The sequence below is a fragment of the Cololabis saira genome, chromosome 2 (assembly GCF_033807715.1).
Source record: "Cololabis saira isolate AMF1-May2022 chromosome 2, fColSai1.1, whole genome shotgun sequence".
Classification (NCBI taxonomy): Eukaryota; Metazoa; Chordata; class Actinopteri; order Beloniformes; family Belonidae; genus Cololabis; species Cololabis saira.
Genome location: NC_084588.1, coordinates 11,900,149 through 11,913,134, shown reverse-complemented (window position 1 = coordinate 11,913,134; position 12,986 = coordinate 11,900,149). Strand labels below are relative to the sequence as shown.

General features: G+C 42.5%; 1 protein-coding gene across 3 annotated transcripts in view; it reads left to right on the top strand.

The window, feature by feature from the left end:
- Positions 1-3,457: 3,457 nt before the first annotated feature.
- Positions 3,458-12,986, top strand: part of slc6a5 (solute carrier family 6 member 5) — a 28,083-nt gene continuing 18,554 nt past the window's right edge. The window contains exons 1-11 of one of the 3 annotated variants that reach the window (XM_061737666.1): positions 3,458-3,592; positions 4,496-4,954; positions 6,475-6,625; positions 7,072-7,203; positions 7,326-7,499; positions 8,846-8,996; positions 9,539-9,671; positions 10,831-10,965; positions 11,056-11,159; positions 11,550-11,674; positions 11,856-11,968. In XM_061737666.1, coding sequence (XP_061593650.1) covers positions 3,590-3,592; positions 4,496-4,954; positions 6,475-6,625; positions 7,072-7,203; positions 7,326-7,499; positions 8,846-8,996; positions 9,539-9,671; positions 10,831-10,965; positions 11,056-11,159; positions 11,550-11,674; positions 11,856-11,968 — 1,680 coding nt within the window. In that variant the 5' untranslated portion in view covers positions 3,458-3,589. Of the gene's footprint in view, positions 3,593-4,486; positions 4,955-6,474; positions 6,626-7,071; positions 7,204-7,325; positions 7,500-8,845; positions 8,997-9,538; positions 9,672-10,830; positions 10,966-11,055; positions 11,160-11,549; positions 11,675-11,855; positions 11,969-12,986 lie in introns of those variants that run through there. The other 2 variants (XM_061737674.1, XM_061737656.1) reach the window with 2 other exon arrangements.

Genomic DNA, 12,986 nt, shown 5'->3' with positions numbered 1-12,986 from the left:
TCAAATGGACAATTTGCTCCAAATCAACCTTGTTTATAAGATTCAACACAAGCAAAATTATGGGTCAGACGGAGGAGCAAAAAATCATAATAGTGTTGGAAACAAAATAACAGCCTTAACAAAGCAGGCATCGGGATTATGTTTTAAAACTGAAAGCATTTTAACAGTCTCGTGTTGTAGAAAAAAATCAACGAACGGAGGAGCACCCATAAATTATAATCATGATGATGATGATGATGATACAGATGATGATGATGATGATGCTGATGATGATACAAATGATGATACAGATGATGATGATGATGGTGGTGATGATGATACAAATGATGATACAGATGATGATGATGATACAGATGATGATGATGATACAGATGATGATGATGATACAGATGATGATGATGATGATGATGATGCTGATGATGGGCTGCTGCCTCGGAATGACCTCCGCTGAATCGCAGCCTTCCAGGCGCTGGAAAATGTGTGTGACTTCTTATCAGTCGGGCGACAGGGCGAGTGATCAATTAATTACAGCAGCTCCTGTAATTAACGACCCCCGGGAGACGCGCGGACTCCCCCTTCCCCCCCAAATAAGTGTTAACTGAATGTGAGAATCCAGCATGAAAAGTTCAGTCCACAAAACAAACAAGCGCATCGGACGACCAACAGAGAAAAGTGAACAGATTCCGGTATTTCCGACATCAAGCAGCCCCCCGTGACACCGTGAAAGTGCGTCAGTGTTCCGCGGTGACTGCGAAAGGAGCAGAAATCAATTACAATTATTCTCTGTTGACAATGCAATTAAAGTGGAGGCGGCGGCTAATAAACCCGCTTCTGCCTCTTATCTGGAGCGGCCGGAGATTTACGCGGTCACGTGGTGCCCGCGGGGCCGCGCGCGGGGCGGAGCGGGCACGCGCTCAGCTGCTCACACATCAGTGCAGGTGAAGACACATCAGACCAAAAACTCACTTTAATGCCACTGTAGAGAGATTAAAACGCACTAATTTCAGCTGAAATGGCCCGTGCGTGGCTTTAACGTGTTGTATGAATGTTGTATACGGCTTTTCTCTGCACAATATTGTCCTATTAGCAGCCTATTGGTTTTATTTTAATTAGTTTACGGCGAGCTAGAGTGCGGTTGCCCTGGCAACGGCGTGAACGCCTGATTGCCTCCACGGGCCGAACACTATAAAGTCATACAGGTAATTGTAAGTTACCTGGAAAGCCTTGTGATTTGGGCTCCAAACAGCTACGAGGCAACACCTCTGGTGTCGTTTACAACATTTATATTAGTAAACATCAGAATAATGCGTTGAGCGCGGGTCAGACATATTTCACGACTTATTTTGGCTCCAAAGGGCCCGGGGACAGTGTAAAGCTCAAAGCAGATACCCGGATGTACAGATAAATAAATAATCATTTCGATGCTTTGGCCCGCTTGTATTTGACGATGGGCCGCGTAATATTGAGTGCGCCTTTAATGATCTGTTTAGGGCTTAACGGTACCGGTGAGCTTATTAATGATAAATCTGTTATCTTTTTTTAAGGCTAACATCTTACAGTAACGTTTGGATGATCGTCTATATGTATTTTTCTTTAAAGCCTATTAGGATGCACATATAAACTGTAGTGACATTATTAGATTTGATTCATTGGTGTTCCTATTATCCGCCATATGTTTAATAGCCCAATCAATATTGGCCATATAAATGCACATAGCTTTATAACTCAAGACACCATGTACATAAACTGGAATCAAGAAATGTTAAAGACAAAGTGACTCTTCAAGTAAAAGTCAGAAATGTGTGCGACATCCCATAGCACAGTTTATTTTTATGCACATTTGTAGCACATTTCATGTGCAAGGCAAAAGAGTGCTTTGCAGAGATTGCCGACCCAAAAGAAACATTTAGAGGTGCATTTGATGTAGAATTAAAACAAATAATAAGATTAAACAGTAAAAACTAAAATAGATGGATACATACAAAAGGTTTAAGTCCCAGTGCGGTGGGGAATTAACAATTGTTTTGATAAGCATTGGCAAATAAAAATATTTTTAACCGTGATTTAATAAGCTGCGACTTTCAGCAGACCTGCAGTTTTCTGGGAGTTAGTTCCACAAGTGAGAAGCATAAAAAATGAATTCTGCCTCTCCATGTTTACTTGACCCTGGAAACAAAAAGTAGACCTGATCCTCGCCACCTGAGGTCTGGCTGCTGAACCGGAGGAAATGTATTTTGGCCCTAAACCATTTAGTGTAAACAGTAGCCTATATTTTGACACATTTAAGTGCTTCTAAGGAGACTGACCCATATGAAGTTCCTATATTTTCCCTGCATATGCCAAAGAGCCTGGAAAATAAATATGATGTACGCCTAATTAAAAGTTTAACAAGACTGGGAACCCACGACATTTGCACAGTGCTATATTATAGGTACTGTACACCGGACCACTCCCTGCACTCCATATATGCATCATCCGTTTAAAGTAAGACAGTGACAATAGTGGCCTATGCGCAATGCAGTGTTTTAGAGTCAGCAGTGTGGCCCACTTCCCCCCCATCCCCGTAGCTGCCTCCATTACTGCTCCAGTGATGGCTCTGGCTCCTCCTGACACACGTGATTTAATTTAGAGGGTTAAAAAAAACCCCTAAATCTTGCGTAAGACTTTAACAAATGAGTAGCTGTATAAAGACCTTGCCCACTTCTTCTTCCTTTTTTTTCTTTTCTTGATCAATGTTCCTTTTGGTGACGCGCGGAGCCTCGAGTGCGCTGTGCGTAAAACCGGCCAAGTGGAAAAAACTATTTATAGTTCAGACCATTTTTAGCTCATCCTTTACATCAGTCTATTTTATTTAACTCTAAACAACTTTCCAAAATTAAAATGAAGTGGTTGATTAGTCTTAATGCATGGATTCTGAACTTCTAAAGATCTTATTTGTGATAGTGCTTTCAAATTTAATCACTTCCACAAATAGGCTAGGCCTGCGTGCAATAAAGTTTCTCTCTAAAGGCCTAACTGAGGAGGAAATAAAAGAACGAAATCTGAGTTTTAAAAGAATACCCTATAAAAAGGACTGAAACTGTACCAGAGAACCCCAACTTAGCACAGTGTAAATATCACTGGTGTATTAGACGCAAAATAGCCTAAAGCGTGGAAATGTATAACCCCAACTAGCTCTCGGCCATTGTGTGGGATATGTTCATAAATGTGTGTACGCTTCCTTCATATCCCCAGAGACAACTGTATTAATCAGCTTTGGAAATGTCCATAGTGCTCACGCATGCAACGTGCGTAATCGGACGACATACAATTCACGCACGTACAAACTCGCCCCCTGTAATTCTTGTCTCCGGTACCCTCCTTTAAAAATCCCAATCCAAGGCCAATGATTTATCAAACTCCTATTATCAGGAAAATGTCACGCGAAGGGCACCTTGCGCTTCTGCACTGACGCAAACAGCAGTCTTTCCCACGGAGCTATAGAAGAGCTTTGCACTTGCTGCTCTGCGGGGCTTAAACCAGTCCGCTTCCAGTCGCCTCTTCCTCTTTTTACAGCTGTTTCCAGCGCGTCGACCGGAGCTCTGCAACAATGGTAAGCGCACAGAAACACATTCTGTACATTTCACTTGCAGTTTAAGCAACATTTAAAGTGCTTTTGAACTATATTTTTGTTAATTTGAGACTTTTTGTATAGGCTGCTTTGGAGGTTTGGGTTGCTGTCCGTGGTGCTGAAATACTGCTGCGGCTTCTCACTACAAACTTTATCCACTGTCCTGTCTTCAATCAGTCTATAGGCTACGGGGGCATATCCTGGCGTTTTAAACTCTGGAAGAGTTTAACTTTACAAAGCTGAACCTTATTCTTTCGTTTGCATTTATTCACGTTATTCAAAAAAAAAAAAAAAACTGAACAGAAGAAATTTGTTATTTTCCCCAAATATTAATATTTCCCACGCATGTAAGCAGGAATAATTTAATATCCTATATTTTTTTTTAAGGATATGGTTGGTTTTCCGGTTGCTTTCCCGCCCCTTTCTAAGTAAAAGATCAGAGTTATTTTTAATGCCGCGGCTCCGGTCGTGCACGCCGCTGTAACGCCGGAGATCTTGCATGCCTGCGGGGGGAAAACAGATCCACACACAGACCCGGAGCAGCTTGTCAATTGCCCATAAAAATCAGTGGATGTGTGTGTGTGTCTGAATGACACGAGGGAGAAATGGGGCGTAAAATTAAAGAATCTTGCAGAAAGCGGAGAAACCAAGCCACCCCCCTCCGTCCAACGCGCACAAATTCATACATCAACACCAGTACCGGTACAGCGACCTAAAACTGTAACGCAGCCACAAAGAACGGAGGCTGCAGGAGGGGAAAAACTGCAGAAATATGAGCTCGGGAGTTTCGGGTCCGGGGTGGACGTAGAGCTGGAGCAGTCTCTCAGATCAGATCAATGTGTCCTGCTGTTTTTGCGTGGCTGATTTGTCACTCTCATGTTCCAGGATCCCTCTGAGCAGAGAGACATGGCCAAGCAGCCGGCCAGCGCTCCCAGCAGCTACATCCCGGTGCAGCAGCCAGAAGGAGCCGCGGGACTTACAGCAAACACACCCGACAACACGGCCGGGGGCCCCGCGGCCGCCCCGCACCATCACCCGGCGCCCCAGCCGCCGCAGCAGCAGCCTTGCAACGAGAGCAAAACTTTTTGCACCTCGGAGAATAAAGCGGGAGATCCGGACGCCAGCAGAGCCTATGGGACGTTTAAAAACAGCCCGGCGCCCATGATCCCCGGATCGGGGGCCGGTATTAACCCGGCCCTCGGGGGGTCCGCCCAGTACAGTGACCCGCTCCGGGCCACCATGGAGCAGAACAACGCGCCCAGTAACTGGACGGCTATGAGCCAGACCACCATCATACTGGGAACAGATGGGAACACGTCTGTTCAGCCCGGGACCATGGTAGGGGTAAGTCAGATAAATGAACCGTGTCTATAAAGGCAGGGAGGATGGAGACAGCTGATGCGGGCATGTTTCTGCGCCTCAGGGATTTCAAATAATCAGAATAACCTGACGGGATTAACCTGCCGCATCCTATGGGGAAGGTGCAGACCCCTGGCAGGGCCATGCAGCAGAACGGTGATGCACATTGAGCTGAGCCACTTGGTAGCATGTGTGCTTATTTGAGTACTCATTTATAGGATGCAATTTTTGGGATTATAACTATTTGTTACTCTGGGTTAAGAAGGTATTAAAAGTTAGTATTACATTTTTTTTAATAAAATAACTATTTGAATCCACTCTTCTCAGTGAACAAAAAAAATCTTGCTGTTTTATTCTCTGTGGAATTGAGTTGTAGGCTGAACTTCAGTGGTTATAGATTGGTCAGTTGTTATGGCTTTCACCTTATGCAATAGACCCATCTCGGTAAAAGCTGTTGCCAAAAGACAGTTTTATAATTTTCTTGAGGCTATTTCTGGTGGACCCTGACTTGATTATGCTCCTGGAGGCGTTTTGGTTCTCCCCCGATCTCTTCAGTCTGGTGTAAGCCTGCATCAAAACTGTCCACTCAGCTTAATATCATGGGCACCAAACTGATGTATTATCTGCCGGTCAGTCATGATCTTCAGATCATCCGTCACTATGCAACCACGCACCTGTTTAAGAATGAAAATCTATCCCTCTCCTGGTTGAAACAGTGAGTTCTGTAATGCTGTGTTTTCCTCTCGCGGGATTGTCGGTGTTTTCCGCTCCCAGCAGCTACTTGGTATGGCCCAGACGCTCAGGTGTTTCCCCTGATGTTGAGCTCCGTGCGTGAGACTGCGGTTTGTTCCAGTCCCCGCGAGGACTCCCCTCTCTCACACTCCCGCACACACTCATACACGCAGCCCGGTGCGCTGCGGCTCGCACACGGATCCACATGTTCATAAAGTCTGCTTTGTTTGAAATCATCCCGCTGTGCTGTTGTAATTGCAGACATTTTTTGATTGAATTTTAAGCAGTTTGGTGGCAATAATGGGCAAACAGTTCAAGGAAAGCTGGCAATAAATATGCGATGGGAATGAATATGCGGATGCTTAAAGCCAACACTGAAAGAAAATACAGTTTGTGTATTGTGCATATGCTACTGGAGAACACTTTCTAATCGATATGGTGTCTTGACTTGACATCAATTAAATTAAAAAAAGCCAGTCTTGTGTCAGTATTTAAAAACCAAACAATCTTATTGTTTATTCGATTATAAAATATTTATTTCGGGGGAATCCCTCAAAATAAGAGTGAAGCCTTTTGCGGTGTTTGCGTCTTGTTCATATGACAAAGCCGATACAGAAAATGGATTGTTGGATGTTTCTTCTTCATTTTTCTAGTAAACCTTTTATGAAATTCTGTCATTCAGGCCCAGATTTTATTACTCTGCCAATCTCTGTGTTGAGCCTTGTTTAGGGGTTTTACTTTAGGGAATAAAAACATGTATTTTTCCCTCTCAGGCTGATGATGATGATGACGAAGGGGGAGATGAGAATAAGGCCAGAGGAAACTGGTCCAATAAACTGGATTTTATTCTGTCCATGGTTGGCTATGCGGTGGGATTGGGAAACGTCTGGAGGTTCCCTTATCTTGCCTTTCAAAACGGGGGAGGTAAGAGCTCTGGCTGGGTGGGGACAACAAAAAGAAAAAATCTGGTCAGAGTTTCAATCATTCCATATTACTTAAAAAAATATACATTAAAATTGAACAGCAAATTGTGAAAATAATTTTTTTTTAATTCGTTTAATTCACTGGTTTTAATAAAAACGGAAACAAAAACTAAAGCTGTAAAAGAAAAAAATACAGAAATATATTTATTTCATTCTGGAATCAAAAAAATCAACCAATTAGGCTACTGTAATTTAATAATAGTGACGGTGATATTAAAATGTTCCGTCATATTAGGAGACAGGTAATTTCATAAAGCCAAATAATAATAGTTGCAACATTTAAGGGTAGACACAGGCAATATATACATGTCTTAATTTCCTATTTATGTCAAAGTTTGGATGTTAATTTTAATATCCCCACGTTCCTGGTGCGTGATTTCCTTCCAGGGGCGTTTTTGATCCCCTACATGACGATGCTGGGCATCGCCGGGATCCCCATCTTCCTGCTGGAGGTTTCCCTGGGCCAGTTTGCCAGCCAGGGGCCCGTGTCAGTCTGGAAGTGCATTCCAGCCCTGCAAGGTAAACTTTTACCACCGATCAATCAAAATACTCCTCAAAAATACGCCCACTTTCTTTGCATCACGACCTCTCCCCTTTCCTTCAGAGTAATTGGTATATTTCGTCTCATTTATTTATTTTAGGTTGCGGGATTGCCATGTTGATTATATCTGTCTTGATAGCCATATACTATAATATTATAATGTGCTGGACACTGTACTACCTGTTCGCTTCGTTGAAGGGCTCACTGCCATGGGCTAACTGTAGGAATGAGTGGAACACGGTGGAATGTAAGGACAAAGACATGCTGCTGTTAGGTAAGACACACACACACACACCTTCAGACACACACATACCAAAAAAAAAAACCCCTCTCTCTCCACAATGCGCAATGCGTCATGACTCCCTCAGCTGAAGTGTCCTGCAGTGTAATAATCCTGACCTGCCATCTCTGCGGTGTTTCACTTTCACAAACAAATTAGAAGCTGCTCATTCATTAGTTTGATGCATTTCTAATTATACAGGCCAATGATAACGTGGAATGGTGGCCTTGTTGTGACGGATTACCCATGAAATACCCATAAAATCAAACCTTTTATACATTTTAGATTCTTCCTTTCCCCCCATGTGATAATGCCACTCTATAATTGAGTTTTACTATTTTTATCTGCAATGTACAGATTAAGCAGTCTGTAGTTTTTGGAGGTTTTCAATAAAACCGCAGATTGAATGTTTTATCCGAACGAAGTTGTTTAAAAAAAGAGACTCAGACGCACTTTGTTTCGACCCGCGTCGAATAAATATCAAAACTGGGTTCGTTTTGTTTAATATTTGTCTTCAGCGATTCTGTGAATTCAGCACAAAAAGTGCTTGCTTGACAAATCTACTGTACAGTCTGGGCTGCTGCAGTGCTGCAGTGAGTCCCATACTGCCCCCTGCTGGCCGCCGTAGGAGCCGCGTCCCCATTCAGCACTGGGCAGGATTGTAATACGGTACCCTTTCATTGACAAACTATGCAATGTGCGTCCAGTAATCTTAACTCTTATGTTTACCAAGGGTGTATTATACATTTTCTTTGAAATGAGAAATGTTAAAGCCACATTTTGATTTTCTGAAATAAGATTAATCTTATTGTGTTCACTTAATTTTGTTACTGCAAGACTTGTTTCTATGTCACTGACTTGTGTTATTTTTGTGAAACATACAGATGCACTGTTTTTTGTCTTGAACATACATTTGGGTTTGCAAAGCAGCATTGATATCTTTTCGGTCTTACATGCTTCAAAAACGGTAAAGAAATATGATTAAATATTGAAAAGATTGAGCAAATGTTTACCTGCTTGTGTTAGTTTCTTTGCATCAAAGATGCAAAATAGGCTTTCATATATTTTCTGTTTTAAAACTCAGAACAGACGAATTTATGTTCATGAGATTGTGGTGTGCTTTCTAAAAGAAGAAAATTCAAATACAGTGAGGTGTGCCTGCTTTACAGTGTCCATACTGGTGCCTCTCTGCTGCAGCAGCCTCCTGTCAGGCTTGTTTTCTGTAAATCACATCCATTTGTTCACTCCTAGTAGACCTGAGTGGAGAGTAAATTTAGCCCCTGAGCACCACTCTGCCAGTCTCTCTCAGTTTTACATGTGTCGGTTTCTGATTGGAACAGACACGTGCATCCTGCGAGACAGGAACAGCGTTTCGGTCAGGAACTCTACCTTCTGTCTGTCCGCAAATGCTGCGGGAAACCTGACAAAGCTGCTCAACATGACCATGGATGGTAACAAGACCTATGTCAGCCCCAGCGAAGAGTACTTCAAGTGAGTGAATCTTCCTGCTAAAAGTGGAATATTCCCCAGAATTTATTCCCAGATGAAAACTAAATCTTAGGTTTTAATAACTACCTATATTTATAAAAGTATTAATGTCCCTACCTCTACTATTAATTCAATTCAATTCAATTTTATTTGTATAGCGTCTAATACAACAAAAGTTGTCTCTAGGCGCTTTCCAGAGACCCAGAACATGACCCCCGAGCAATTATTACATAAACATTACTAGTAAAGCTTCTAATACTCCTACTATTATAAATAATTTTGTTATGCACCACCAGTAATATTCTGGAAAACCTATTGTTGGCAACATTAAAATACTTAAAACAAATATCTTTATTTTACGCTGCATTTTATAAATATGTTTTATAAATAAGCAAATCCACCACATATGAATCAGGAATGTGAATGATTTATGTGGGGAACTTTCTCAGCTTAAGTACACACACACTGGATAAATCTTCATCTTTATATTTGACCTGTATTGCATAGTGTTTTTCTGTTTTGCTGATTTCTAATCACACCTGCAGGTACAACGTGCTCCACATTTCTAAAGGGATTGAATTTCCAGGAGACATCCGCTGGGCTCTAGCAGGCTGCCTCTTCCTGGCCTGGGTCATCGTTTATGCTTCTTTAGCCAAAGGAATCAAATCGTCCGGAAAGGTAACAAAACACAGAAACCAATCTTCTCATCTCTCCTTCTTTTGTTTATTTTCTACAGCAATCAAACTGAAGATACAGGCTATTGTGTTGTCTCTCCACTAAAAACCAATGCTGCCTAAGTGATGTGACAGAATTTACTGAGCCCGTTTACTCACTGGCCATTGTGCCCATGGCGTGTAGAGGAGAAGGGATTGCAACCTTGTGGTCAGGTAGCTCTTGACCCCCAGAGCTATGTCAGAGGGAGATTCCTCTCTTGGTAGGGCCATCCTCGCTAGACAGGGTGAAGAGTAGAGAAAAAAATGAAAACAACCCCTGCCCCTTCAGGTTCAGGGTTGGGCACCGGGCAGGTGATTCTGTCCCTTGAAACAAACTGTTTATGGAAACAAAATCATATGAAATGTTGTTAAGCTTGTATGCATGAATAATATCTTAATACAGAATTATTATTATTATTATTATTATTACTTTAGTACTTAAACATTCTTTTTAATGGTTATTGCACTGGATAAACTGAGTCACACGGTTTCTAGAGTGGCAAAAACAATGTTCAACGAACTGAAGAGAATATCCACAATACCCAAAAAGAAAGCTTTTCATTGGTTCCCCCACCATATTTTTGTTAATTTAGAGCAAAAACATAGTTGCTTTGCACGTGCTCTTGCGTCTTAGTTTTTGCCGAATATTATTGCCTTATATAATTATAGACACCATGAAGGTAGAGACGCCTGAGCTGGAGCGTTTGCACTCTGCTGCCCTCTGGTGGACACAGGGATTAGTTGCAACATGATAAATGTTGGGCGAGGAGCCAATAAAAACGCCGAATGACGTGCTGACATGGTTTCTTTTAGAAGAATCATGTAATAATGGTCATTTATTGAAACTGAATGTTTAATGACTTCTCAGCGATGACATTAACAGAAATCAATATCACAAAAAGTGTCATTGTGATTTTGTGCTAACTGAATAAAGTCCTTCTGTTTTTAGAAACCATAAGGTTAATTTTCTCATACAATAGTGTTTTTTTTAATGTAAGAATAAAAGTACACAAAAACCTCAAATAACCTGTTTTGGCATGAAATGTTTTGACATTTTTCTGTTTGTCTTTGTTTTTCCGCATCTTGTTTAATGTGTCTCCCTGTCCAACCTTCTCTCTTGGCAGGTTGTTTATTTCACAGCTACGTTTCCGTATGTGGTGCTGGTCATCCTTTTGATCAGAGGGGTGACCCTGCCTGGTGCCGGCGATGGCATCCTTTACTTTATCACACCAAAATGGGAGAAACTTAATGATGCAAAGGTAAACTGTGTTTGTTCAGTCATTTCCATGCATAATGTGCACTCATCCAAAATGTTTTCCACCAGCAGCTCCTCTTCTCCTCCTCGCTAGGTGTGGAAAGACGCAGCCACTCAGATCTTCTTCTCTCTGTCGGCTGCGTGGGGAGGCCTCATCACTCTCTCCTCCTACAATAAGTTCCACAATAATTGCTACAGGTAAACACTCAAAAGGTAAACCATGCTTCTGTCCAACAAATTTAAACCGCCAGTACAGATGCATGAGGTTGTGTCTGTATGTCTAATGGAAATGTCAGCAATAAATATCACTTTTAGTCGCCAAAGCTGAGTGTTTTAAACCACTGAAATACCGCAAAAGTATACTTATGAAGCTCAATTTTCACAGACAGTCTTTCTTTCTGCCAGCAGGAGGCACTGTAGGACCATTTGTCTTTGTTGATGTCAGATAGCAATGTCCCGTGTTATAGGCAAGCGCATGCGCCACAGGTTCATGTTTTACATTTTGCAAAACTCTTGTAGGCATAAAAAAGAAACAAAGAAAACTCTGGTCACATTGCCTCGCCCTCTCCTTCCTGTCTGTCCTTGCAGGGATACCATTATAGTGACTTTCACAAACAGCCTTACCAGTGTATTTGCTGGATTTGTCATCTTCTCTGTGATTGGTTTCATGGCTCATGAGTTGAAGGTGCCAATAGAGAAGGTTGCAGATGAGGGTAAGGATAACCAAACCAGCAGACAGTAGAAGCAGACCACCACTGCAGAGTAAAACACACCTTAACAAGCCTCATCTTTTTGCTAGCTGGGGAATTGGTGTATATGCATCCTCATTTATATACAATATACGTGTGTGTGTGTGTGTGTGTGTGTGTGTGTGTGTGTGTGTGTGTGTGTCAGGTCCAGGCATAGCGTTTGTGGTGTATCCAGAGGCTCTGACCAGACTTCCTCTGTCTCCTTTCTGGGCAATCATCTTCTTCCTCATGCTCCTGACTCTTGGACTGGATACCATGGTAACTACTCCACCTCCACCACGTGTGTGCCGGTGTTGTCTGTTCTCGAAGGCTTCAGTCAAAGGCCAACTGGACTTCTTTTCATTCATTCAGGTTTCCTCAGCTCAAACTGGTGGGGTGATTCAGGTTTATACTCTGTCGAAGTCTGGTGTAAATTACGGACCCCCCCTATCCTTTCTTCAGCACTTAATGTTCTTTTACCAACCGCATGCTATTTACCTGTTCAGCATGTGGGTTGCCATGGTCACACGTGTGAAACACTCTGTTGTAGAGTCAAGGCTGGATTATAAGTGATGGATACATTAAACATCAGGCTTCCTCCTCTCTCAACCAGTCTGTCTGCTCTGTCCAGAATGTGTCCAAAAAAGTTTCACTTATCTCTGAAATGCTGGAGGACCACTGGCTCTTGACCCGATGAGCTGCTCTCCTGGTTTGTGCAGTGCCATTATTTAGTCCTACATAAAGGTCTGTACACTTCTAGCTGCACTCAACTGCATACCCAGTTCAGCATCAGTTAGGTCAGGGGTGTCCAATTCCAGTCCTCGGGGGCTGCTGTTCGGGATGGTTTAGATGTTTTCCTGCTTCAGCAAAGTCATAATGCAAATGACTGTCATTAAGAGACTGGCCCAGAGCTTGATGACATGCTGATGCTGATCCATTCATTTGAATCAGGTCTGTTAAAGCAGGAAAACATCCAAAACCGGCAGGACATCGGCCCTCAAGGACTGGAGCTGCCAAACCCAAGCCCCCCCCCGCACGCCAGCTTGTTTTGTCCTCAGGATGAACCAGTTTTTGTTTGAGGGTGTTGTTAGTTGCATCACAGTGCCAGGTTTGGGAAAGATATGTCTTTTTGGTTTCTTAGACACCCCTGCCACACATGGAACATTGTCCAACTCTTTTTCCTCTTCCTCTCTGTTTGGTCTTGGAGTATTTTTCTCCTTATAGCTGGGCTGACTTTAAATCTTTCAACGCCATCCCACGCTTGCAATCCAGCCTTGAATCTCCTATCCTTGGGGTC